The sequence below is a fragment of the Dermacentor silvarum genome, chromosome 7 (genome assembly GCF_013339745.2).
Source record: "Dermacentor silvarum isolate Dsil-2018 chromosome 7, BIME_Dsil_1.4, whole genome shotgun sequence".
Classification (NCBI taxonomy): domain Eukaryota; kingdom Metazoa; phylum Arthropoda; class Arachnida; order Ixodida; family Ixodidae; genus Dermacentor; species Dermacentor silvarum.
In genome coordinates this window covers 122076397-122104269 of record NC_051160.1, presented here as the reverse complement: position 1 = coordinate 122104269, position 27873 = coordinate 122076397, and the positions used below count along the sequence as shown (strand labels likewise).

At 46.2% G+C, this 27873-nt stretch overlaps 2 protein-coding genes across 5 annotated transcripts in view; one reads left to right on the top strand and one right to left on the bottom strand.

Annotated features, from left to right (window-relative positions):
- Positions 1 to 11210, bottom strand: part of LOC125939634 (eukaryotic translation initiation factor 5-like) — a 33967-nt gene extending 22757 nt beyond the window's left edge. For 2 of the 4 annotated variants that reach the window (XM_037720241.2, XM_037720243.2), the window contains exons 1-2: positions 11057 to 11210; positions 10576 to 10700 (exon numbers count right to left, since the gene is read on the bottom strand). The gene's annotated coding sequence lies outside the window, so the exon portion shown is untranslated. The other 2 variants (XM_037720242.2, XM_049671165.1) reach the window with 2 other exon arrangements.
- Positions 11211 to 11496: 286 nt separating this feature from the next.
- On the top strand, positions 11497 to 27580 carry LOC119458404 (zinc finger protein 622; the record flags this gene model as incomplete). Its single annotated transcript, XM_037720244.2, has 4 exons — positions 11497 to 11895; positions 16798 to 17307; positions 19209 to 19408; positions 26229 to 27580. Coding segments are annotated over 4 exons (1344 nt in total), but the record flags the coding sequence as incomplete, so codon positions are not given.
- Between the last annotated feature and the right edge of the window lie 293 nt (positions 27581 to 27873).

The window sequence follows — 27873 nt, the reverse complement described above, 5'->3', positions numbered from 1 at the left end:
GCTCTTCAAGGTTGTTTTTATTGTCAACTGTTATGTTAAGAAAAACAATTAAAAAAATTTAAATACCACGGTTAGATGCCAAAAAAGTGAGTCTCCATGTACGTGAACATCTCATGCTTGCTATGGTAAAAACTCCATTTCCTTGTTTAAACGCGGAGATGAAGACGAAACTACGTGTAGTACATTGCCATGTTGCTGGAGCGTCCAGTTTTTTCATGCAATCTGTGATTTCGAAACGCCTCAAGTTTGCTTTCGGCCGTCTGGGACTACACAGAGGTCTAGATCAATTGAGTGTCAAATTCCTCAAAAGCGGATGACAAGGATATCAGTAAACCACTTATGTACAGTTGCACATACACCGTACTTCATACCAAGAATGAATATTTTGCGTAATCACTTGCGAGTGAATTTATAAAAAATATTTAGGGCAATGTGCAATGTATTGTACAAGGTGTCTTAGGAGGATATGTACAGAGGTCAGAACACTCGTCTAGAACCCACTCCCGAGGGCCAAAGAAGCCGAGCCACAGAAGCTTAAGCCGACCCCCCAGGTCGAGACAAATCAATGGAAACTGTAAATCAAGTCGCGCAACCTCACATACAGCTGATTTTGTGCCACGTCATCGTCGGATTCGACAGCGCAGTCCTGAGAATGTGGTTCATGCATTCTAGAGAAGTGTGTTGATGTATGTACAAGTTGAGCCGCGACTTATTACGCCGAAAAGAGGCGTGCTCACTGGTAAATTATCAGTCAAAATTCCATGCTACCACATGTAAGCAGGAGCACCCGGTCAGGTATTGACCCTGCAGCCGCCTGAAAGTCTTCGGCTGTAGGCAACCAAAAGATCCGCTTAGAAACACGCATATTTTGCACTGCAGGGCCCCTTTATGGGGCCCCCCATTGATGGCCACCAACAGTACACTTATGGCAGCAGAAGCAAGGCCCAAGTTTTCATGGCCAAACAATGTACTTGCGCGGCAAAACGAACGTTTGAAAAACACACTTTTTCAGAACAAAGCACTGCCTTGTGTCGCTCCAGAGGTGCTGCAACCTTCAGCGACCTGGGCTAGAATCGATATTCAGCTTCGCTCTACGGTGGCTGCAACTGCGGTTGTTTAGGAGGTCCCCTCGTCACCCACTTCACTGCTACGTGCCCACACGAGCGTTTGCAGATCTTATATGTGGCATTCTCACACGTCACTTCTAGTTACGAGCACCAGAAAAACCGATTTCAGTCTCGCTTCTTACCACTCAAAGTGGTATCGCGAGGTGCTTGCCCGTGCAGCTATGTGCCACTACTTTGCTTACAAGTGTACACTGGCAAACCAGCAATATCGCCACGTGCACATCTTTTTGCGAAACATACGAGAACTTAAAATCTTGTCTAGTGATCAAACAATTGATTACTGCAAGATTCTCACTGGCTTTGTTTTTCTGACAAGAGCGTGCCTCTGCATTTGCTTATGGGCCCTTGCATCGCATGTCTTACTATGGCTGGGCATCCCTGGGGGCTGTATTGCCTAACAATCCATACGGGCAAGGCTCGCAAGCTGCCGCACAGTCCGCTTTGGCGAGATCGCACTCTTGGCATAACGTTATAAAAGTTAAATAGAAATGTCGCAAAATAAAGCCCTAGTTGTGTCAAGCATTTAGCCAAAAATAGGTAGTGGGATTTTTATTACATCTGCAAGAAATTATGCTAGCTTACTTACGTAGTCAAACCATGTAAAACACGGCACACATTTAAAGGGAAACTAAAGGCAAGTACTGAGTCAAGCTAAAATGATCATTGCTCGAAAAAGGTTAATGGATCAATATTATTGACGACTGAGCGTTAATAAGTGAAATTAAGGTACATGTAGGACACGATTGGGACTTTGCATGACGATGTATGTAACGCCTCATAATTGTGTCACTGTAGTCTGGGTTGGTAATATAAATGAACGATTATTCGATTAAAAGTATCCCGCAAAACAATTATTCTTCATCGATGTCCACCTTTCATTTAATTGACTGAATCGATTAGACATGTTTGACTAATCTTTTTCTAGAGTTTGACAGGAGTGGCGGAAAATTTTGATATCGTACTAGAATGGCGGTACATGAGCAGTGACTATGCGGCTGTGGTAGAGCGACTGTTCACTGTTTTTACGAGTCCCGAGTGATACAGAGCCGAGCGCTCCCGTCTATTCCCCCACACCGCACATGCCACCACGCCACTCGAAGCCAGAGGCTTGAAATTCCCTCACAATTCCAAGTCATTTGGTAGCAACGTACTCGTTGATCGTCGTGCCGCTCAATCCACTAAAGACGTGGCACAGCATGCGCGCGGGTTTGGAGCATGTATTTGACATAGCGATGGAGTTCATGTCCATTCCGGCAAATCCATAGCTCCCAAGCGTCTATTCTCGCATGCCGGTTGTATGGCCATTCAAAGAAGGCCGTCGGTTTCACCCCAACATCCTTCACTCTGTAGAAATGAGCATGTGGCTTAAAATCCTAAACCAGCAATTTTCTTTTCCGCTGTGCATATTGCAATTTGTTGCATACTTCAGTTGAAATTCACCTATCACTTTTACCATTATTTTTTAACTGTACTGTACAGGGATTCACTAGTGCCATGTATCTTGTTTAATTCTGCACCGAGTGCCATTTTGTACAATATGCTGTTCACCTTTTCAAAGGATACTTGTGCGAACTCTAGTATTTAACAAATTAAAGATTATTCTTTATCAAACTCTATACCCTTGCATTTATAACTTGGTTCCACCTCTCAAACATTAAGATAGGGCCCTACAAAAGCAGATCACTGTTTCAACCTTTTTAAGGTGTCCAGTAAAATTTAAATTCATCGATGAAATACCTTGCATCGAAAGTGATTAATCAATTGAAGGCTAAAATGAGGAATGATTAATTGAATAAAATAATCGACCATCCCTATTATAGTCAACCACAGCTAATAGATCAGTACATTGCATTATAACAGAAAGAAATGGCACTTGTCCACTTTTCGATTTTTAAAAAACTCAGCACTGGTGGTCAAAAGGTTTGTTTTTGCTTGACCCCATGACCCCTGCGCTCTCAAGTTTTGGTAGCACTGCGCTTGTTTTGCTGGCTATCAAAGCTCACACTAACTGCAAGCAGCAGAAAATGCCGCATCCACGTGATGTCTTGGCTTGTGGCTATGCTTTATAGAGTTTTGTTTTTCATGATGGCATGCATCTTTTTTGAAGCTTGCTCTGTGCCCCCGCGTTTTGAACGGTACACACAGCTTTTATTAAAGATTTAACTTTAGATGCAACAAGCAAACAGCACAGCTATCTTAGCACAACAAATACTGAGAAGCAACACATTGTGTTTAGATCGCAGTGACCTTTTCAGTGACTATAGTGTAAAGTTCGCCTGCTTCACGGAACTTGTCTGCACAAACTCGAAGAAAGTATCCCTTGTGCGTCTTTTCACCACCTAAAAAGACTTACCGTACTTTCCGGTGTATAAGACGCATATTTTATTCAAATTTTTCGTCGGTGCATCTTATAGAACGGTGCACTTATGTACGTTTTTTTTTAAAGAACTGCCGTCAAAATCAGATTTGATGTTATGGCCATGCAAAGTGCGCTGGTTTACTTAATGGCTATGGTTCAGTACCGGGTACGTTCTTGTGATCGAGCGGCGTGCGAGAAGGACGGAGCAGCAACGCAAACGGCGGCAGGCCGACCAGGACTCTGCCGACCCCGAGTTCGTCGCATCCGCAGATCGCTGTCAAAATACGGCGTGCGCCGCTGGGCAAACTACGCAGTTGCTAGCAGAGTACAAGCCCCCCACCCTCTCGCGCTGCCTTCCCGCTTTCCTCCCTTAATGCGTGATTCGGCTCACTGACGGACGATTTCACTCGCACATACAGCACGCGGGGACGCTGTTATCACCCTTGGACTTTACACAGAACATCGCAGCAACCACGACGGCATAAATGCGCCTGGAGTGGAAATATATGGCACCCATACGCTTGCGTGTGACCCGTGTTCACGGAGTGAAACGTTTTTTTTAATCGCTTACCGAACAAACAGGTGCGTCACATGAACCGGTGCGACTTGTATACGTTTTCAGGAAAAACCGACGTTTGAGGGGGGTGCGTCTTATACAAAGGTGCGACTTATAGGCCGGAAAATACGGTACTGCATTAGTTGCGCCGACCAACAAGTAAAACATTGTGAACTCTATTTCTCCTAAAGTAACGTAACATTCATAAAATCTTAAAACGAGCCCCAATTCAAACTTTACGGAAAATTTGGGACTCTTGGGAGGTAGGTAATAACCCAGCAAACAGTGAAAATCGCACCTTTTTGTGCAGTTTGTTTTTCACAAGTCAGCCCAATAAATTGCAGATTCGTTGCTGGCAAAATAAGACTCAGGAAAGCAGCCAGGCTTCCAGTAAAACAGGAGTTGGCAGCGCAGGGCTTCAGATAGAAGCAGATGGGCTTCCTGCCTGGCATCACTGCGATCTGCCGATTCCGGATGCCAGTCTCAGATGTCCTCTCACATGGGATGAATAGGAAGCCATCGCGAGACTGGGTCGAGCCAACCGCAGAGTATACGTGATATGCATGCATGTATGGGGTAGAAACAATGTTTCCCTGAGCACGTCTCACTATGAAGGGAGCATCCATTGTTGCAACGGGAGAAAGCTCTCGGATGACGAGCCGCTGTAGGAAGAGCTCCGTTCTCTGCGTTCCATCCTGGAAGCGCACGCTGCATTTCTAGCACGAGGCACTACTTGCTGCGTGAAAAGGTCCCCCGGAAAGACCCACGTTGTGGAAAGGCGAAAATAATTAGGAGTGCAATAACACTAGAAAAACTAACAGAATAGATTAACCTGCTATTCAATTCTGTTCCTAAACTGAGAGCCGTTGGTTGACAAAATCAATTATGATCACTGGTTCAAGGAATATTTTAAATACCAAACGTGTTTTCACACAATCCAGTCAGACACGAAGTTTATACAGACAAGTAGGCACCAAACAGATTGGCATTCTTCCTGAATTGCAAAGCAGTCAAACGGAAATATGAAGCTGTGATCAAGTCAATTATAATCTGAAGCATCTGATCAGTTTATCTGCAAGATACACTAACCAATATGGCTTCACAGCTGAACTCGCATTCAATTAACTTGGAAAATTAGCACTCACACACCCTAAAGATAACTGAAACAATTGACATTGGAATAACTGAAACAATTGACATTGGAATAACTGAAACAATTGACATTGGACTCTATTCAGCACTGTGCCTGAAACAATGCAAATGGCAAGAACCAAGCTATTGTAAATGAGCTTCAATTAGGATAAAATTTGATTCAAATCAAGCACTGTATACAGAGTGAGAAAGGGGAACTGAGGGCCTAAGAAGAAAAAATGGTGACAAAAAAAATGGTGTTTATAGTGTCAAAACAACAATATGATTATTAGGCACACCGTAGTGGGGGCTCCAGAATTATTTTGACCAGCTGGGTATTTTTAATAGTTACGCGAGTGGTTGCGAAATTTGCCCAAATCGAAATGGGAGCTGCCATAGCCGGGACTGAACCCGCGACCTTGAGCTTAGTTTAGAAGTGGAAGAACCGAGGGCAAATTTTTTTTTTTTAGTCACAACCAAATGAAGACAAAAAAGAATGAAGCCAGCACATAGCTGCTGGTTGGTGGCTCACAGCTCAGCTTCACTGAAGCAAGACATGACAAGACATGCATTTGTTTACAACAGCAAAACATGGAATTCGGTCGGCAGTTTATCTGCTCCCTAAAAGGGCGCTGGCACAACAGAAACGAGGACAAAAAAGCAGTGGGCATAAATGGAGCTAGCCTTGCATTCGACACACAAGCTTGACAAGTGAACGAGAAGAAGGGAAATCGAGAGGATCAATTGTTAGTCACAACCACAGGAAGCCAACAGATTACGAAACGAAGAAAAGCATAGGGAAATTACCGGTGGTTTTTCAATGGGCTGTCGAAACAACCGGAAAAAAAGGGAGTGGACAAAAAGACAACTTGCCTACAGTGGAAGCCGAATCCACAACTTTCTGCAGTATGGGTGCTCTGCTCTACCGATTGAGCTACAGTGGCGGCCTTCTCTGGGTGTTTTGAGTCACTACACCTGGCCATGGAAATGTAAGCCAGCCCCACCTAATGCCATAGTTAGAAACCACAGTTCATTTCCCCTATGCTTTCCTTGCCTTCATGGGGTTGGCAGCTGCCTCACGAAACACTGACAGTGGATAACACACTAGCAACCACAAGGTAGGTCAAACTGCGCCGACGACAGTTTCACGCAAGCAGCATATAATACAATGCAAGCCCCGTGTTCTAAGCCACATTCATTGAGATCCACAAGGCTTTTAAAGAGAAAGATCCCTTGAGTTGTAGTTGAAAATTAACCTACAATACCAAAAACACTCACTCTAGAGGAGACTGAAGAAGCAAAACACACACACACACACACACACACACACACACACACACACACCAAGGGACAGGTGAAAATGGCGCCTTGAAAGTTTGCACACAAGCTTGCCGCAACGTAAAAAACAAAAAGAATGCTGGGGTTTTCTGTGGTGAAACCACAATCTGATGATGAGGTACACCGTAACGGAGGACTCCGGATTAATGTTGACCACATGGGGTTCTTTAACGTGCACCCAATCACAGTACACAGGCGTTTTCGCATTTCGTCAGCCATTGAAATGCAGATGCCACGGCCGGGACATAATGCCGTGCCCTCGCCGCAATGTCATGAAATTCGGGGGTCTCTCCAGAGACCCCTTCAATTCTTGAATCCGTAAAGATGAACTACGATCGTATTCTACAGGAGACAAAGACCTAGCTGGCTTCGAGAACTTCTACCAAGCCACAACTGCCAAAATAAGGAAAAAAATACTTTTGAAATCAGCGACGAAACGTACTGTTGTCGGGATTGACACAGACAGAAAAATTTTTTTTATATAATCTATTGCAGCAAAACCGAGAAAAATTGGTTTTTAAAAGAATACCTAATCAGTCTAAAATGATGTATTTCTCTCCGAGTTTTAACCCTTACCAGGCATCGAGTCCTAACCCTTACCAGGCACTGTAGGAAAATTCCACTACACCCTAGAACTTGCAAAGAAACATCCTGTGAGCCACAAAAATTTTTTGAGAGTGGTTTAGTAACAATGGATATTATGCGGACACCAAGGGCATGGCCTCTGAGCGCGTGGCAGGCACCACCAGATCTCCAAGTCATGCCAAAAAAAGTTGTGCTGGTTCTCAACGTTCCAGGTTCGTCATTTCCAGTGATCAATAGTGGCAACATATTTTCTAAGTTTCAGTATTAAAACTTATTTCTGCAAAGTTTCTGGAACGCATCCACTCATATACGCACGCCATCTGAAACTAGGCTTTTTTAACGCAGGGGCCTGAAAGTTCATTGCAGCTGGTTTTTAAAGAATAGCAACTGCGACCGCCTATAAAAATTTCTACACACCCCAAGGGGCCCCACTGACACATCCATCAAGCGTGAAAGAGCCTTCCCCCAGCTGTTGTTCAACAGCAGAGTGGAAGGTCGTTAAAGAATGCCAGGACAAGGATATGGGAGGCCCACACAGCTGGAGGCATTCAGACTCCCTGCACTTCGCAGGCCTCGACAAGTCCGCCTGACACTGGCATTGAAAAAGGTCACCCCCCGGCACATGTAACGCAGGCTGTGAACTTGCTTTGTGTGAACTTACACAGCAGAACCAAGCGTCAAAAGCTTACACTCCTGTTACGACACAAATGGCTGCACATAAAGATTTTTGCCGTGTCGGAAACATTACCGTTTGCAGAATAGCGGGTTACTGGAGGTGTAAAGCCAAAATGACGGTGGTAGCGGCCCACTGTTTATCCAGATAGCCCACAATGCCAATACTGCCGTGGCTCATCATATTCTACTGAACTGCTGGTGTAAACGCTTTGTAGTGACGACAATTAACACGAAGTCCTTTTATGGTTTCTCCCTTTGACGAGAACGCTCATGGAACTGAAAGATGTCTCAAACACATTGTAGTGGGACAAATTGTCACAAGGTGTAGCTACCAGCTTTGCTACCGGTGTGCACAGCTCCAGTAATTCGTAAACAGTAGGAAGTTTATGGACATGCCCTAAGCTGTTTGCCCAATTTATCTTGCTCCTGTCCGAAGAGCTCGCAAACTTCTCGAGCTAAATGGCATTGACAGCATAGGAACGGTCAACTGAACAACAAAAGAACAAACAGTGCTCTCCATGCGTCATTAGAAAAAAAAAAAAAAAGGAAGCGGCACGCTACAGTGTTTCACATGATAACGTCCACGCCGTCCCACGTCAGCAGTGACAATGGTTTCGAAAAAAAAAAAAAAAAAAGAGCACAGCTGCAACTTGAGGCAGGCGGTTGCCCATGCAACCGCTAACAAAAATGCCAGGAGGTGCCTGCTGGCGATAAGATAACGCAGGTACGGTCCAAATATGTGAACAATAGTTACCAAGCTCATACAGAAGCTCCTCTAGAAGCACCAACACAGAAAGGAGAAACACGACGCAGGAAGCCAAGAAAACGAGAACGAAAATCTAGGCAAGCGACAGCGAGGCATTTGTCCCAACGAAAACCAGATACTACAAGTGGCAGTGAAAATACCACCGTGCCCGCACAGTTGAGTTTTATTTAGATAGACGAGGTTAGATACTACAAGTGGCAGCGAAAATACCACCGCGCCCACACGGTCGAGTTTTATTTAGATAGACGAGCTTAGATCAAACGTGGGGCCACAAGGCATGCAGCAGTCGAGGTCGCTGGTTTTATTTTTCGACAGGCCTGGGAACTGTGGAGGCAGCATGATGATTAAACCGCGCCAGTGTACTGCAAGTTCGTATATAACATTAATATCACTATGGATGTTGACTTCCACTCTACCAATCTTTATTCGACGTCAGTCTCGCCTTTCTCTACTTACAAGACACCAATATATAAAGTCTCTTGCTTACGTTAACCACACAAAAAGTTCATATCTTTTAAAACCTCGGGCTTCACACGGTCAATCCAAACACCACGGGCACCGAGATTGACACCGGGGGGGGGGGGGGGGGGGGGGGGGCGTTGACAGTATAGATGGCCACATCTAAAAGCGATCGCTGGTCTGGTCGATTGCGGAAGTTGCCACAACGTTTCCGAAGCCGCGAGCAGTTACACGAAAGGCAAGCTGGAACGAAAAGTGCGCGATACTTCTGCACGGGCGGCGCGGTGAAAAAACACGCGCGGCAGACTACTCCGTCACACGGTCGACAAGCGACGCCAGCAACAGTCGGGACGAAAACAGCTCGGCCCCCGATAAATGTGCCGACGCAGCCGATGAACGACTGATTAAAATGCGCCAGCGACAAGGCCTCTCCCCTCCCGCCGCCGCCAGCAACCAAAGCTACAACAGAAACCAACCCGGCGCGTCTGCGTAGGACAGTTTTGCGGTCGAAAAAAAAAAAAAAAAAAAGAGGGGCAAACCGCCTGCTAAGAAACTACAGAAAAATAAAACAGCACGACACGAATAACAATCATCGGGCCACGTCGCGAGCGCCCCGTTTCCAAACAAGACTCCCGCTCAGATTTTTTTTTTTTTTTTTTCACTTTCAGGCGCCCAGCTAGGAATCGACAGCAGAACCTCCGTGAAACTTCTCCGCGGTGGGAAACAACAAAACGCTTTTTGCTTGCAAGTTTGCGAGTGCACATACGGCGGTGAGGCTAGTTACGTTTCCCGGACGGCATTGTTTACCCATCATTTAACAGCGTAGGCCGAAATCGACCCGTCTCGACCGTCGCGCACGATCCAGACTTTTCGAGAAAGTGCTCCGTCCGTCACATGTTAGGCCTACGACCTCTTGGGTGCAGAGGCGCGAAGCCCTGCGAAATGCCGACGAGAGGACACCGAACCGCGCGGCGGCGGCAGGCAGCTCCCGGTTTCGACACCACACCCGCCGCTCGCGGTTTTCGCTCTCGCACACCACGGGTTCAAAACCCTGCCCGTCGCCGCCGCAGTGACTTAGGTCGCGCGAAGCCACAACTGCACGCGCAAAAAAAAAAAAAAAAAAAAAAAAAAAAAAAAAAAAAAAACCGAGACGCGAAAACTCCCGTCGCCACGACAGAATCGGGCGGAGAACTTGTCCCCCGCCGACGTTGTCACGGTATTCGGGCGCCTTCGCGTCACCGAGGAGACGGGAGGACAAGCAGAACGTGCGCTCTGTCGTACGCGAGCGACAGCACACGTCTAGGCCTAACGTATGTTGCGTACACATACGCAAGGCCCTCGCGTGTCATTCAAAACCATAAGGAAAAAAAAAAAAAATTATCCTCGCGCCGCTAAGAGCTCAGTTGTGCGGCGATCGCACACATCTGCCAGGCTGGCATATCTCCTCCGGAACCCTTCTCAAAGTCTCTGACGAAACGCTCTCAGCTGTTAAAAATCTCCAAACGTGGCAGCTCGCAGCTGCCCCTGCCGCTGAAAGGGGAGCGCGAGACCATAAAAAGGAAACGAAACGCTCACTCACCGATCCACCAAAATAAAGACGTCATATAAAACTGTTGACCAGTGCTGTTGCGTGCTGAGAAACACGGTCGGCGTTCAATCTCCGGAGAAATGGTGGCGACTGAGGTGGACCTCTTCCACCGACGTCTTGTCCAGGCGGCACCAGAAAAAAAGAAAAAGGGGAGGGACGAGAGATGGCGAGGAAACGGTACCCACGTTAGAGATACAGTTGACGAGAAAGGTCGAGAAGGCTAAAACGTGAAGTAATAAATCACGAGCCTCCCATTCTTCCCTTTAAAAGGCAAGATACGACACACACTGCCGTTACCTAGCAGCCTCGCGGCGATGGATCCCCCACTTTAAAAAAAGAAACCGCACCGCGCAAGGCTTGGCGTGGTGTGGGGGCAACGAAACCGACACAACGTCCACGCAACGGCGAACAAGTAACGAGAGAGGCCGCGGCCACCGATGCAGTCGACACGCCGCGAAAGACGCTCACTTACCCGAATACTGCAAGTCTGCGGCGCAGCAGCGAGCGACCAACGACGCATCTGCAATGGAGCTCGGCCTCACCACGGTTCCCGGATGTCTCTCGTTTCGCCGACAAAAAGAAAGACAAGCGCGCACACGGCACAAAAAAGAAACTTTTTCTTCTTCGCAAGTTATCTTAGCGCTGGGAATTAAATATTCCTGTCACCTTCATTATGATTTTATTAACATTTTAGTAGCAATGCTATAAATCGAGCGACGTTCTACACGCCGTGTAGTTTTTCATCATGCCTGAACATAAACCTGCAAAAAAATATCGTAATATTCTAATACTACAGTGCAAAAAATAAATTAGTCTTTTGACGCATTATCTTGAACTAGCAGAAATACGAAAAAACGAATTCCTTTCTTTACGGGACTACTTTCATTGCGTGGCTGTGCTCGGCGGTTTTGACGCGACGCGTCCGCTAACATTGGGCCTAAAGAACTGGAGACAAACATGGCGGCCGCGTCGTCGTACGCATGTCTCTCGTGCAAGGTGGTGTTTGCCAACGCGGATTTACACCGGTCACACTACAAGAGTGACTGGCACCGGTACAACTTGAAGCGTAAGGTCGCCTTCCTGCCGCCGGTCAGCGCCGAGGAGTTTCAGCAGCGCGTCCTAGCGCACAGGGAAGCCAGTGTCGCCGCTGAGGCCCGCGCCGCCGGCAACTACTGCGATGTGTGCGGCAAGCGCTTCGGCGCCCCGAAGGCTTTCGAGAATCACGTGAACTCGAAGAAGCACCAGCAGGCCGTGGTCATGGCTCAGTCCAGCGCGCCAGCGGAGCCTGCTTCGCCGTCCGAGGTTATCGCTGTAAGCTTGCATGCATCATCGTGTCTGCAGTTGCCTGGGCCCCGTCTTTGCACTTGTCCCGCGAAGGAACGGCGTTTGCGAGCCTCATTTATTGCAGTTCGCGTCGATAGTCAGCGACAGCTGTCAACGTTCGCGCTTTGACGACATCGGTTAAGATGACCCCCCCCTTTGGTAATCCACAAGTGATTACAGCTGAGTCTGAAAATGGAATTCCTTAATTACGTAATTGCGCTGCCCGCACCTCGGTAAAGTTGTTCTCGTTGGAAAATTACTTCCGTCAACACTTTAAAACGCTCACACCGTGCTTTTATGTACTCTCGTTTACGACCGTGGTTAGACGGGGTACTTGCAATGTTATCGCTCCTTCTTGTGCAATGTTTGCGACTCGCACAGCGTTTCGACGTATTCTTGGACGATCTCTTTCGGTGGTACTATCACTTTCGCGTGACGTGGTACACGGCGCGGTTTATGATTCCAGCAGTTTTGCTCAACCAGCCAATTAGCGCGCACTGAAGGTGATATCTCCGAAAGCAGACTTGTACAAGATAATTTAAAAATTTATTTAAGATACGTTACGGAGCATAGAGGGAGAAACTGTTTAAGTAGAGTACTAAATACTCGTAAAAAGTATTTCGTTACTTTAAACATATTTCCAGGATACATTTTCCTATGAAATTTGGAAAAAAAGTACGTTAAAAAATGGTGTGTGCCAGAAAGCTTTATTGGCGTGCAAGATGATCTGCTTTTTGACGCTTTCTTGAGAGGTTTCCCCTGTTCTTCGTAAAAAAAATATGACTCGCTGTTAAAAGGGCTTTCCAAAGATGTGCTCGACTGGACGACGACATTATGTCGCAGGACGAGTTTATCGTAAAGCCCAGTGTACTTCAGTAGAACAATCTCTTCCACTGACTCATTTTTACACAGGTATGCAGACAACACTGAAAGTCTATTGCTGCAAATAGGCTGAAAGTCTATTGTTTCCTACAGATGCCTTGTGTTAAAGATTGTTGACTCTGGACTCTCTCAATTACTATGAAAAGTATTTGAGATAAATTAACTTGAGTAGAGAATTTAAGATACACCTTACGCGATGTTGGGGTCCTGTTACTGTGCCAACACTTTTCAGCAGTCAAAGAAATAGGTAGGGTTCATAAACAGCAATATTTAAGAATCAGTAGCGCAGCTGTTGGGGTCACATAGAGTTTCTAACTGAATCAATGTTAGTAGTACTTATAGCCGTGGGGTTCCAATGACGTGAAACACACACTCTAGGTGCTTATTCCAGTCACTTGCAGGAGCATCAAAACTGCTTGTGATTGGGACAGGAGGGGCGGGAGATTTGTAACTGTCATTGAGCTGCAGTGGTTTGTTGGATTGGTTTAGGTTGGCTGGAACATTTTAGAAAAGGGTACTAGGCGAATTGTCAAATCTTCTCAAATGTAACACAAGCTGTACCCAAAATGTTGTGGTCACCATTTCGAATACCACTGGCGTGGTGCAAAAGTGCCCCGCAATCTGATTTCCCAACCTCCACTTCAAGTCTAAGCGCAGCGGCCGTTGCGCTTTGTGCTAGATGCTCAAGCGGTGTGACCAGTTTGTCGTCTTATTCAGTTCTTTAATGCTCAGTCAAACATGAAGTGCAGTCTGTGTCATTTGAGGCACACATCTCTTGAACATTTTTGGCACATCTGAGCAGGCGAACGTGACAGGGAGCACATGACTGCAAGATGTCTGCCACTAGCGGCAGAACCACAACGTTTCCTACATTTGCCTTGCAGGCAAAGGGGTGCTGTTGCGTGTGTAGGGGAATTTCCTCTGCTCAGGATCGTGTTCTAAGCCAAACCACATTCAGGACAAGCTGTACCTTTCGTATCCCTAGTTTCCCAGATTCAGAGCTCACTTTAAAGGTACACCAAAAGCAAATGTTAAGTCAGTGTGGGCATTCAAATCTGGCAGCCCTTGTTTCGAGCCAAGAAAAGACTTAGCTCAAGAGAAAATCGCCTGGCCACGGATGAGTCGGTGTGATACGGCATGGGGGGGGGGGGGCGTGTAATCTCCGCCTTTTACTGCCATCAGTCAAGCAGAAAGTAAGCAGTAAGATATGCCTGGAATATTGAAAATACATAAGCCTAGTGGGTGTTACAAAGGTTAAGTGCCATCCACAGTCAAAAGTGATAAGGATTATAAAATGAATTATGACACCATTAATTTCAGAAAAATTGCGAACGACTTCATATGTACTCACCACTCCTCTCTGTAATGCCCTCGGGCCTCGAGAGTAGGTAATAAATAAATTAGTTGAAGATATCAAAATTTCTGGGTGTCTACCAACAGGGAAAACCTTGAGTTTTCAGAGTAGTTGTCAGTTCTGGAAAATTCAGACAAAAAACAGGGACCTCTCATCCCAGTTTGCTTTGAATCAAGGAAATGGGTACTTAAGTGGTTGTGGCAAGCACAGTGTTTAAATGAACGTGCACAATCTGCAGATAATGGTTTCTTTTGCTAGTTCTCCGAGTGTGAGCCTGACTGGGTAGTTGAAATATCGAAAAACACGATTTAGTTAAATCTGGTAGTGCACCTCACCTGACTTCTAGTTTACGGGTAGCATTAGCCTTTAAAACTATCAACTAGCATAATAATTTGACAATCTATAAACCACCACTCCTTTCTTGCATCTGATTCTCCAGTGTAACAAACTACTACAGAATTTTCATAAACACAATCAATGAAAAACCTGGGAAATTCAGGAAATTGGAAAGTTACAGCGTATTAGACACCCTAAAGGTGCTTAGATGCTTACAAAAAACTAAAGAAATTTGGGAACCACATTGCCATGGAGGGAAAACACTAAGTGTACAGAACAGAACTTGTTCGTGCATAATTATATTGTTACGTGTGATAGTGTGGACAAACAACAAAATGAAATGGGACACTACCAGATAACTTGTGCCATTCCTTAAACTGGAAAACTTAAGTGTGCACTTGTATTGTCCTATCTTTTTTTTTTCTTCTTCAGTTCTTACACTATCGGGCAGTAACGCAAGCCACTGCATGCTATTTAGGAAAACTGTGCGAATTAATTGAAGAATGTTTCATAGTGATTGAGAGATTAGAGCATTAGGGGGTGGTACTCTTAGACATTTACTTTGGCAACACAATGACTTACACAACATTTTGAGGGACTAGCTCCTGAACTGTCGTCAACATTGTAGACAATGCGTCAAGGGGCAGTCAAGTTTTGCACTATGGCCACTTGGCGGTCACTGTCTAATGTGTTCAGTCAGCAGACCATTAAAGCGTCACTAAAGGCAAGTACTAAGTCAACGTGGACTTTTAAAATACCATTACAGAAACGTCGCAGCGCTTGTTTTGTGCCCAGAAATGACTTCGTTTACGAGAAAATTGTGTCTGAAAGGTCCAAATACCTTTATCTCAATTCAATTCTCCCGCCACCCAAGCGGCAAGTGGTGACATCGCATGCTCCATCACCGCCTTTTACTGCTGTCTTTGAGTGAAACGGTGCCCCACAGATGGCGGTGCGGTCTTTTGCACAAAACTCGAATGCGCGGCCATGGAGAAACCGAGCCAAATCCAAGTTGGATTTGCTGCTGCAGCTGCTCTTGGTCATGATACTTAGGAGCGCAAAAACTTGAAATGAAGATAACAGTGACAGGCAAGAGGAAAGATTAGCGCTACATAGCGCTCGTCTTTCCTTTCCTCTCGCTTCTCACTGTTATCTTTTATTTTGAGTTTTTGCGCTACTAAGTATCAGGTTAAGTTAACACCAACTCGCCCAAGAAGAAGTTATTCTGAAGTGCTCTTGGTAAAGTGGCATGGACTGTGCAGGAATTCCGCATCATCACATGGATGTGGCATTCTCTGCTACATACAGTTTGTGCCGAGTTTCACGAGCCAGTGACACCAGCACACCACTATGCGATAACGAAACTACTGAAACGCGAAAGCGCGGATGGTGTAGAGTGGAGAAAACGAGACCTTTTGCCCGCGTGCGTTGTAAAACGGTGCCCTACAGATGGCGCTACGGTCTTTTGCACAAAACTCGAATGCGCGGCCATGGAGAAACCGAGCCAAATCCAAGTTGGATTTGCTGCTGCAGCTGCTCTTGGTCATGATACGTCTTTTTTCTAAAAGTGAAATAGAACTGGACAAGTGGCACTTTTATCAGTCTAATAATTCAATGTAATTATCTTTTTATTACGAGTGGTTGAGTTCTAGTGACAGAATTATAATGAAGAGTGCCTTCATCATCGGGCTAGTACTTGAATGTCCTGGGGGAGTCTAATCGTGTCCTGCATTTACCTCATTTTCTCGATTACTAAAGCTCTGCTTGCAATAATATGAGAACGCTTTAGATGTTCTCGAATACTAACCTATCACTTTAGCTTGACTTAATATTTGCCTTTAGTGTCCCTTTAACAACTGGTGGGTCACGACAGTTATTTCTCCAGTGCATCTGCAAAAAAGCAGGCTTAGTGTAGAGGCAATGGCATTGCAAAACCGTCTATGTGAACATTTCTTGGCGCATGACTCGCCAGTAGGTCATGACTTTACAGGAATTGAGATCTTAGAAAAATGCTCTTGCAGTGGACATGCTAGTTGCACAGTCATCTTGAAAACTTGCAGCCAGCTACCTAAGGAGTTCAATAAGTTGCGAAGGTTATCATTTAGGCTGTAGTACAGATTGGCCTAGAACTATCGCTTTTCTTTTAATACATGATATTTAGAAGACAATCGTGCTGTCAAGTGACGCCGGCTACTCCGTCTCGCATAGAATGCATACATGCTAAATATGAAAGAACAAGACAGCACTGAATAATCAAGTGTTGCAATTGTTAATTCACCCACCTGCTGTCCCATCCCTTCTTGCGTGTCCCATCGCAGAAGCCAAAGTCCGAGAGGAGCGAAAGCACCAGCAGTTGCAGCAGCATGGTCGCCCGGAAGAACGCCAAGAACGCGTCCGAACACGCTCCCCTGCCTGGTCAGAAAGCTCCGGCTCAACGCATGCCGTGGACAAACAGGGCGCCGGCCACAGCTGCCATCGTCGATGAAGACGACAGTGGTGACAGCGAGTGGGAGAGCGTCGAGGGCGAGGGTGCAGACGAAGAGATCGACGACGAAGAAGAGGACGAAGCGATGGAAGATGACTCTGAGCGGGTGCCCCCCACCGAGTGCTTGTTCTGTGGCGAGCAGAGCGACAGCGTCGTGGCTAACGTGGCCCACATGGGGCAAGCGCACTCCTTTTTCATCCCCGACGCGGAGTACCTCGTGGATGTCGAAGGCCTGCTGACATACCTGGGGTACAAGTTGGGCGTCGGCCGGCTCTGCCTGTGGTGCAGCAACGAGCGGAGCGCCCCCTACGGGAGCTTGCAGGCCGCCCGGCAGCACATGCGGGTGAGTGAAGGTGCCTGCTGCGTGAGATTTGGAATGCCTTAGCCAGGTCACAGTCGGCTCGTGTGACTTGGGTAATTCAAGTTCTGGTTAGCTCCGAAAAATTTGGTTGGCTGCTTTGTTCTCGAAGCTTATTAACCATTTGAGGGTTGATTTTTTTAGAAATGGATCCCTCCCCATTGTCAGCTTTCTTTAATTGCAGATTTTAGTTATGAAGAGTGTCTCATATCAAGAAAAAAAACAAGAAATTTGTAGATGACATTAAAGTGAAAAAAAATCTAAATGTGTGCAGTGTTATGCATTGTTTATTCTTTAATACATGGATAAACTGGAATAATTAGTTTTCTTACAAATGTGGTAAAATTCGTACAACATATTTTCGTCTTTTAAATAGGTTTGAAACAACCAGGGCCTGTATTATGTAATGTTTCTTATCACATGTCATACTGAGTGGTTGATCCCAGGAAGAACAGCAGTGCGGTGGCCTTTAGAGCCATGTTCGAGCCAGTGACAATGGGGAAACAAGAGGGAAATTAAGTGTGTCATCAGAGAATATGACCCCAGCATGCGTGGTCATAACAAAAGTGAGCCATGCCGCACATGTGCTTGCAAGCAAACTTAGTGGTTGTGCATGCATTAGTAAAAGAAAGTGCGTAAGAACATGCAATAACCAATTGTCCAATCGCTAGACGAATACTATCAGTTCTCGTGCGTCTCCCAAAGTTACAGGCATGCGCAGCAGTATTGCCACGTCGTCGTCATCACGCTGTTGTCGTCACACTATCGTATAATTTAATAATTGACATCTCATTGTCATTTTGCCGTCTTCGTTATACCGCCTTTGTTGTTCATCAATATCGCTCTTTCTTCGTCTAGATTTCTGAGTGAAGCTTTTCCCAGCCTTTGTCGGTCTCATGTGGTTGCAATATGCAGCAGCCTTTGCTGGAGGCTGAGTCTGCAAACTTTTCTGTGGTGGAATATGCACACTGGTTGCATTGTTTGGTGTGCTTGCATTCAACACTGGTGCACATTTTGCATACCTATGAGCAGTGTGTGCTGGATGCAGTGCCATGGTGCGTAATGTGACGCGTTGTACATCACACACAATGGCCAGGCATTCAAAGGCTACATCACACCAGCCATTTTTTGCATCCAACTACGATGTGCCTGCTGAAGCATCAAAAAATGAAACGCATGTTATTATTGTTGGGCATCGCTCGGCACAGTCAGTGTCGACGCAAAAGGCAACACCTGCAAAGGCAAACTATGTTGGTACAAATAGAAATGTTTTGTGCTAAAAGACGTTGCGAGCCAGTAATATCATTCATGCCACAGTCGAAAACAATTCTCAACAGCTTGTCGCAATGCTAGTTATTGCATACAAAGGACGGCGCTGAAACAGCGCTCCATAGAAAAGTTTATGACATGACTGGACAAAGCAGGTTACTTATGCACGGCCTTGCCAGTTCTCTATAGCACACCAAGTGCTCAAGGTCATATCGCATATCAGTCAATCATGAATGAACCAGAAGGAGGATTCTTTATTTTCTGGGGCTGATCCTTTTTTTGTGCATCACGGTGCAAATGCACTGCAATACAAGGAGAGCTCTTGTTCCACACTGTTTATTACTCTGCATGTATAGTTAGAGCATAGGCACATGTCGGAACTGTCACATCCCCATTGATGACATCAACGGACGAGGAGCACTGACACTCTTATCACCTTGATTATAAATGGGTTCGGCCTACAAGTTCCCCCTGCTGGTTGGCTGCTTTGCTTCATCACCACTTTTATGTGTGCCCACAGCAGCTGGAACTGTTGTATTTTGCACCGAGTTGCTCCTTTGCACTGGAATGCCGTCATCATGTCTTTGGTTTTTCTTTTCTCTGCTCCACTGTATTAGGACAAAGGCCACTGCAAAATGGCACATGATGGAGTGGACGGCCTGATGGACTACTCTGACTTCTATGACTACACAGCGAGCTACCCCGAGGGCGAAGGTGGAGATGCAGATGAAGAGGTCGATGTCAGCGTGCTTGAAAGTGACGGCTGGCAGCTGGTGCTGCCATCTGGGGCAGTGGCGGGTCACCGTTCCTTAGCAAGGTCAGTAGTGAGCTTGTGTACTGGTTTCACTGCCCTTGTTGAGTGGGCACTCTTGAGTGCCAGCTGTGTGAAATGATTTGAGTTCATCTGAACTCAAGGGATTCTGTTGCAGGAAAGCTATCACTGAGGTGTTTTAAAGGAGCACTGACATCCATTTGTCACTTCGCTTTTTTTTTTCACAAAATGGAGCACCATGCTGTGTCCTAGAAAAAAATATTGAAAAGCACAAGTGATAAACAGTGGCTGAACAATGAATTTCAGTGACAATGCTTCGACAAGGGGACCTGCCTTCACGAAGACAAGTCAGCTTGCTGAAACGTTGGCTCTAGTGACGTTCCTTGTTCAACTAATGTTCATCACTTCAAGCCTACATCATCACGTGAAATTCTTTCATGTTTGGAAAGCACGAGAGAAGCAGCAGCAAATGGCGAAGTACTGATGTTAGCAAGACGCCGATCGTTGGCAAACTACTGATGATTGTGTCTGCAGATTATTAGGCACCACGCGCCATTAACACTCCTGGAATTCCAGATCAAACGGTGCGCGTCCTCTTTCTCGAGGAAGCTCAGCTCCCAGTGAGAGTCGTTACCACACGCACAAATGCCTCTTCGAAGTGCAACTTGCATCACTCGCCGTGGCTAATCATCACATGTGTAAGTAGCAATGCCGCCGCTGTAAATGCACCACGTAGCAAAAATTTAAAGAAGAGAAAACAAAAGGAGGCAGGGCTCAACGCCGTGGCGCGTCTCTCGGCTCTGGTATGGGAGAAAGCAGGGAAGGAACATCGCTTGGTTTCGAAACCTGGTGCCCTCCAGCAAACAAGCCCGATGCTCTAACCATTAGAGCTTGGACACATGCGTAAAAAATTGGAATAATACACCCTTACGAATTCCCTCATGTAAGCAGTGCTTTAAGATGCTTGGCACGTCAGGTGCATCACATAGCAACAGTTTCTACTTATTAAAAGTACAGTGGAACCTCGATTATACATCCCCCAGTCATTCGACGACCCGCATTTTACGACGAATTGGTTTGGCGACGGCAAAAACCCCTTCGAAACAACGTATTAATAACCTCGATTATACCACGCGATTTTACGCCGACCCACCTCATACGACGCCTCTCTGGTACCGTCGGAGGAAAAAAAAAGTTCTAAGGGCAGACGCAGGCTGGCACGTTAAGCACACCACAGCCGGCTTATAACGGGCGTGCAATACCGTATTTACCCGACTGTAACACAACCGCGATTGCAACGTGAGATGAACTGAAAAAGAAATGGTACCTTTATTCAAGGAATTACAATTCGGAAACTAGTTCTCTTCACTCCTCATGTTCGTCTGAAGAGGAGGCGGAGCTTTCCTTGCGTGGTATTCTGGGGCATCACTTTCGGACATACAGTAAAACCTCGATAATTCGAAGGTCGCCGGACAACGAAAATTCGTCGAATTAACCGAAATGAATAAAAAAAGAAAACAAGCAAGAACTTGCCGCAAAAAGAAACCACCTTTATTTTCCATGTCCGAGAAAGATTACTCGAAGTATTCACTGATGCGGGATTACTTGGCGCGGTAGTTCGCCGCTCCTAGTGCCAGCTCTCCAGCTGGCTCACAACACGTAGCATACAAATATCTCCCGCACTGCACTCAACAAAGTTGTGAATGATGTGCACGGAATTGATAACTGCCGCGAAAGCGGGCGTGGGGGTGATTGACTCCAAAAATTTGGACTTGCTGGATATTCCGAACATGCACCGGCAGGGTTCCCATTGAGTTCATGCATTTTCGCACCCAACTTTTCTGACGAATTGAGACCCCAAAGTTCCATTTTTCGGACTAAATCGCTCATTCCGAGCCATGCTACCCAATCTTGGAGGCCGCCATGTTGGACTTTGCACTGGCTTGGATTCCAGTGGCTCGCTGTATAGCCTCCAAGATTGGAAGGCGCGCACTATCAATAGAGAGCTCGCGCCATCTTCCTGTCTCAGAGACCATGCCCGCTCTTCCTTGGCTGACACTTTTTCTTTTTTATTTCTAGTATATTCGCTCAGCACTATCATTGTAACCATTTATTGTGGGATGTTTTCTTTATTGTGATAGCAATTTTATGGACACTTCAAGCGGATGTCTGCCGTCGCCGCCGTGAGGTTCCATATAAAGTCCAAGGGCGATAAAATCATAGCCGCGTGCCGTATGTGCGAGTGACAGCGCACTTTCATGGAGAGCGAATGCACGGCGGAGCGCAAACACGACTTCCTCCGTCGCACGAAAGGCCGTGGGGGTATGGCAGGAAGGAAGGGAGCGGGGGGGGGGGGGGGGGAGCGACGCTGTGCTGCGGCGCCAAATGCGTAACTTGCAACCGGGCGCAAGGCTAATTGGCGACGCAATCTCCCATGCACAAGGAGGGAGGGAGGGGGGGGGGCACTTTTACTCTTCTAACAGCTGCGTACTTAGCGCCGGAGCGGGTTCTCCCGCGCACCGTATCTTGAAAGTGATCTCCAGACGGCTGACTTTTGTATGCGCTGTGCATTCGCCGCTCAGTTTCCGTTGAAACGATAGACCGCACGAAGCTTCGCTCGCTGCGGCGGCCGCGCTCGTGCACGCTGACACCAAGCTTGTTAATTCAGTGAGTTTTTTTTATTTCTCTCTCTAAAGTTTCGGTTGCTATTTTGAACGTGGCGTGTACACTGAGCAGGTGTCTCGGAAACCCATGTCTCAGTGATTGGCGCGCCTCCTGTGCCTTCGCGAGAGCTAAGCGGTGCGAAGCTTGTTTCTTGGATCTCCATGGCGAACTCCGTTGGCGGAGATCGCCAACGCGGTTACGTTTGTGTCGACTGTACACAGAGACGACGTCACTGCTGCGCAAATCCAAGCAAGTCGATCCCCTCCAATCGTAGTATGAAGCAGTGCAGTATTAGAGATCTGTTTTAGGCCGCACTAATAATTTTTTTTTCGGCCGAAGTTTTTCGGACTACTTTTCAGTCCCCACGAGCTCAGAAAATCGGTTGGCGACTGTACAGAGCGCCGTAACCTACAGCCGCACGTTGCTGCCAGCCGGAAACTTCGAATTATCCGAATAGAGCTGCGTGGGCCATTCAAATTATCTGGTAGAATTTGCATTGAAAATGACGGGACCGCTCAAATTCTTCGAATTAACCCAAGTTTCTAATTAACCGAGTTCGAATTATCGAGGTTTTACTGTAGTTTCACTTTCACAAAATTTTGTGTTTGTCGAAACACTTGTCGTTCCCGACAAGTGTTTCTGGCGCTGTCCTAAGCTCACTATCAGTGCCAAGTGAACTGTCGGCCATTTACTTAGAGGGGTTCGGGGCCGGGACAAGCCGAGTCTCGCGAAAGCGAAACTATCTGCAAAAGTGATCGCCCGAGAATCAAATCATCTTTCGTGCCGTCGCGCTTGTTTGAGATTTAAGTACTTCTTAAAAGACCACACAAACATTTCATTCGGGGTCAGTACCAGGCCACTTCAAGTTGCACAGAGCCTTTCCAACTGGCCTCGCATTTACAGAGGGCCTGCCGCTGGTCCCGCATTCCACAAATTGTCGACGTCGAGACACAGAGCCGCGGCAGACTTTCCCAGCTCCGCGGCCACAAAAATTGCTTGTCTCAGAGCGACCATCATACCGGATGCGCTGGTCGCCATAACGTTGCGAATGAGCAGAGTCAAACCGCAAAAGGCCATAGTGTATTTCAGCATCGTAACCAGTCACAAGCACAGCGAGAACAGCATCGATTCCAACCAAAAACAAGCTCTAACTTCGGTCGACTTTTCTATAGATTGGATCCAGACAAAGTTAGTTTGCCAACGTAACACTAAAAATTGCGGGATTTAAAATATTTGTTTTAAAATGGTCAATTTTGTTGTTACTCAAATCTAATGCAAGGATAGTGAAAGTTGAAGCAACAAAAATTACGAAAAAACAAACTCGCGTTACAATCGAATAAATATAGTCAACGACCGCTAATTCGGACTTCACGGGGAACATAAATAAGTCCGAACTATCAAATGTCCGGAAAAACGAATGTGCCCAAAATATATAATTTTATTTACGTTTTAACGCCCCTGTGCAAGGAAGTGGTAGATTCGTTGCTGCACACACTTCTGTTAACGTGCAACCAAGTACGCCTATATTGCTGCCAGTTTTCTGTTGCTGTACACTGATGCAAGGACTGCAAAGGCCTGAGTCAGATCCGCATAGCACATCATCATCTGAGTTAGAGTTGCTGTTTGACGGTGGGAGAACTTGCTCAATTATTACGTCATCATTCAGTTCAGCACACAACACCGCGCTGTCGATGTCTGCAAATTCTTCAAATGTAACGGTGGAAGGAATTGGCACACCGCAGCTTAGCAGGTCAGCTCATGTGATAGGCGGCAGTTCAGGCTCTTCAGATGTGGAGTCGCGGTCATTTGGACTGCGACTCAAGACTCATTCAGAGTCGGCCTGCGAGGGGATCGTTGGTACCATTTGACGTGGCCTGTCGATAACTTCATGAGAAAAACTTCGTTGAGCCAGCAGAGCGCTGCCTGGAACGCCAACTAAACAAACAGAGTGGCAAGAGTGGGCCATGCGCTGAGGTGCCGTTGTTGATGCGACCTCACAATTCAGGCAAAGCCTCCAAGATCAGCATTTGTAATTTATTCTAAGGCTTAGTGCTGCGACCGAGACACAAGGCCTCAGGGATTACCGTTTACAGGTAATCTCTGAGGCCATACTTCCTGTCTCATCGAGGTTGCCAAAGGAGATAATGGCGGCAGAATCCGCGTACGCTACAGTCACGGACGGAGTCCGGATAATCGAATGTAGAGCTGTCAGCTGTCCGAAATATCGGTCGTCTTTACACATTTAGTCTACGGGGCCATTGGCGGTGCCGCGAAGGTGCCCGAATTACCGAGCATATCCGGATTATCGGTGTCCGATTTATCGGTCGGCGACTAGTATATGTGATAATTTTTTAATAATTTTATCTTCCTTCCTTGGAAGCAGTGTAGGTTCGTGCCGCGGGCTTATTCAGGCGGTTTGTACCCATTTTTTGGGCAAGACTGAGCGTCACTGCCTATATTCTTAGTTTTTTGAATATAGAACGCCCGGATTAAATGACGGTATTGCGCGGTCCCCTCAAGGTCATATAATCGGGGTTCCACTGTAGATAGAAGTTACGTGATCCATTCATCACCGAAACTCACTGCGAATCTCTCATCGTACAGTGGCATTGTGGTGCATTTTTGTACAAGGACGAGCACGTTGTGTTTTGCGATTCAACACATTTTAGTGCTGAATAAAATTACCTCTTTCTCCGCAAGGTCCACCACAGTGGCTGAGACACGTTTGTCACTGAAATTTTCAGTGCGTCCCTGGTTGTAATGCACCATGTTGCCTTGTTGGCTCATGAAACCTTTGCAAACAGATTCCCACAGTGGGTGGTATCTACGTAATCTTGTTAATGTCAAGTTAATTCTCCAAATCCTGACACTTCTTTGTGCCAGCTCACGTGGAATTTCTCATATTTAGTGGCATATACCGTCAACCGTGAAAGTTTACGGGATGCAGGATCTGCCAAGAAGCTGAATTCTCGCGAAGTGATTCATTAAATTAGTAGTGCCATGTCTTAACAGTGCAGGAATTCACATTTTCAGGGGAAATCGCATCCCATAAACTTTTGTGGTTGACTGTACTTCAGTGTGCATATCATGGCAAGTGGTTGAAGTACCAATGTGCCAATTGGGGAGTGCTAATCTGTATAATATTGTGAAAACAGCTACAAGCCTACTGCAACAGCTTACTTACTTAGTGGAAATGAACGCAAAGCAGTGCCAAAATGGGCATCCTAAAAATAACATTAGATTCTTGCCGCATGACTTTTGCTGTACATGTACGGCGCCAACGTTTTGTTTGATATTTCGCATGTCTTCAACACCGCTTGTTGTTGCGAGGTGCTGCGATCTTTATGGAGTCATGTAAATCAATTTAAATTGCATTTCCATTCACCGGAGGGCACGCAACTTGACTTGAGGTTGCACACAGGCGTGCGTCGCCTGCTACCTACAAGGCATGCGGGGTGGCACTGCTGTTGCCTTTTACAGCCCGCATATGGCTGCGCACAGTGCATCTTCTAGCGGTGACTGCTGAAGCGTTTATTTATGTCTAACGTATTTTTGGGGCATAAATTTTGCTGTACACATTTGTCTCGATGTCTTAGTGTATGGCGTGTTTGTGTGCATATGGTTGGTGCATGTAATTTTGATACAAAGTATTGTTTGCAGTAAATTTTTACTGTGTTTGTGAGTTCATTTCCTGCTACTGGAAGTTGCAATTTAAGAAATTCACAGAGTGAAAGTGTAGAGCTCAGCAAATCTCAGTTAATAGGCACTGAAATGATTCAGTGCAGTTTGAGATGAGGTCTTGAGCAATGCTAGAGCAAGGTAGTGGCATTTTTGATTTGATAGTTATGGCATTCTTTGGAGGGGCAAAAAGGGCGTAACTTTTCTGCATTTATTTTCTGTGTTTGTTTCATGGGAAGGCCCTGTAGAAATGCCAGTCTTGAAGCATTAACCCGACAATGCTCGCGAAGTGAAAATGATGTAACCATCCTCTTCACAAATTTTGATGGGCAAATATGCACAATCGCTTTGTCTACATGTTTCACGGTGCAGGCATCGAAAATTAATGTTTTGGTTATAGTGCAGATGTAAGCAACTATGGCAGCTTGAGTTACAAGCAGTCTGCACTGTACTGTCCCTGCTTACATGCTTCAAATTATTGGCACTTGCTCCTAGTTAATTGTTCCACATGCTCTTTTTGCAGGTACTACCGTCAGAACCTGCCCGCGGTAGCGGCATCGCGGCCTGGTGACTCAGCGCGCCGTGTCCTAAATCAGTACCGTGCCCTGGGCTGGACGGGGGCGACGTCGCGCGAGGTGGCCCAGCAGAAGGCGCGCGACATCCGCTTCATTCAGAGCGTGCGTGCCAAGAGGCACATGAAGCTCGGTTGCAAGGCCAACAAGCTGCAGAAGCACTTCCGGCAGCAAGTGTTGTTCTGAAGCGCGGTACGAGCAGAGCTGTGTGCATCGGCGCTCCATGCATTCACTGCCGAATTGGACGACAGTTCTTGTTGGCAGACAGACCAAGCCTGCAATGCGCCTTTACATATAAAATAGGAATTTGTTTTTGAAAGATGGACTGTCACTATGCTGACATATCCTTGAGCAGTTGGCAAGTCATTGGAGGACGTTCTTGAGTTGCCAGTGTGCATCTTCTGCAGATGAGTCACTTCAATGCTACTTTCCGCGTGCTGCGGTAGTTATTTTTTCTTGGCAACGTGCAGCAATTGGTGAAGCACGTCAGCCAGCCCTGCAGGCAGGCCTTGGAATATGTAAATGGATTTAGAGGGCTACACTTGAAGCACGAGAACAAAGCGGACAGCAGGACAGACACGTGGAAGGGATAACTTTAACTCAGCTTTATCGAGCAAAATCGGCACTAATACATACACGCGGTGAGACCAAAAAATAAGAATCGTCACAGTACATTTTGTTAGAAGTTGGCACTCGTGCTTGTCTTTCCAGTGGTCTCTGCCTTGTCCTGGCATTTTAAGTCTCTTCAATATTGAATTACAACTACGCTGCATCCTTGCCTTGATTTAGAGAGAGTGGGCATTGAAACACAAGATATGTGTTGCTCTAGCAAATGGTGATGATCAGAGCCTCTGAAATACTTTCCTGGGTGCCATATTTAGGGCTGCCCTTTGGAATTCTTGTTAAGTGCGGTTTCACAATTTGTGGCTCCTGTCGAACTTGAATTCATTTGCATGGCTTGGTAAGGGACGACTCGAGTTCATATTCTTTTATTTGAAATTCTTCAAGCGAGCTGTGCTGCTGGGTGCCTTTTAGTCATGCTTCTGGGCCGAGTCATTTCCATTTGTCCTGCATATGAGATGTGGGCAGTAGGCTTTTTTTCTCTGAACAACAGTGTTCCTTTAATGTAAAAAGAGGATCCCGAGTTTTGTGCATAAAGGGAGAGTGCTGTTTTCTTGCCTGCATTGCTTAACCTTGTGCATGCAAAGGACGGGTTGTCTATACAGCAGTGCATATGTAAAAGTTAGATATGTAAGATATGTACAGCTTGTTCTTTTGAAATTAAAATGTGTTGAGCGTTGGCTTCCCGTGTTTGAATAATTTAAGCATGCTTGTCTTGTGTTCAGTGAAGACTTGGACGCCCTGCTGGAAAAATGTATAATCCTTATCTTCAAGAGTGATGAAATTCTCAGCTTTGATACGTCCCGCATTCAAGCTATCCGCCTATTGCTAGCACTTCGCAAAAAACTTTTCTATTAATAGGTTGTGACATTTATAGACCCTTCACAGTGGTTACATTGTTTAAGGTAAAACAGAGGGTGCCACAGGCAATAGCTAACTGCTGATAGTTTTTGCAAGCATAGTGTGCATATACTA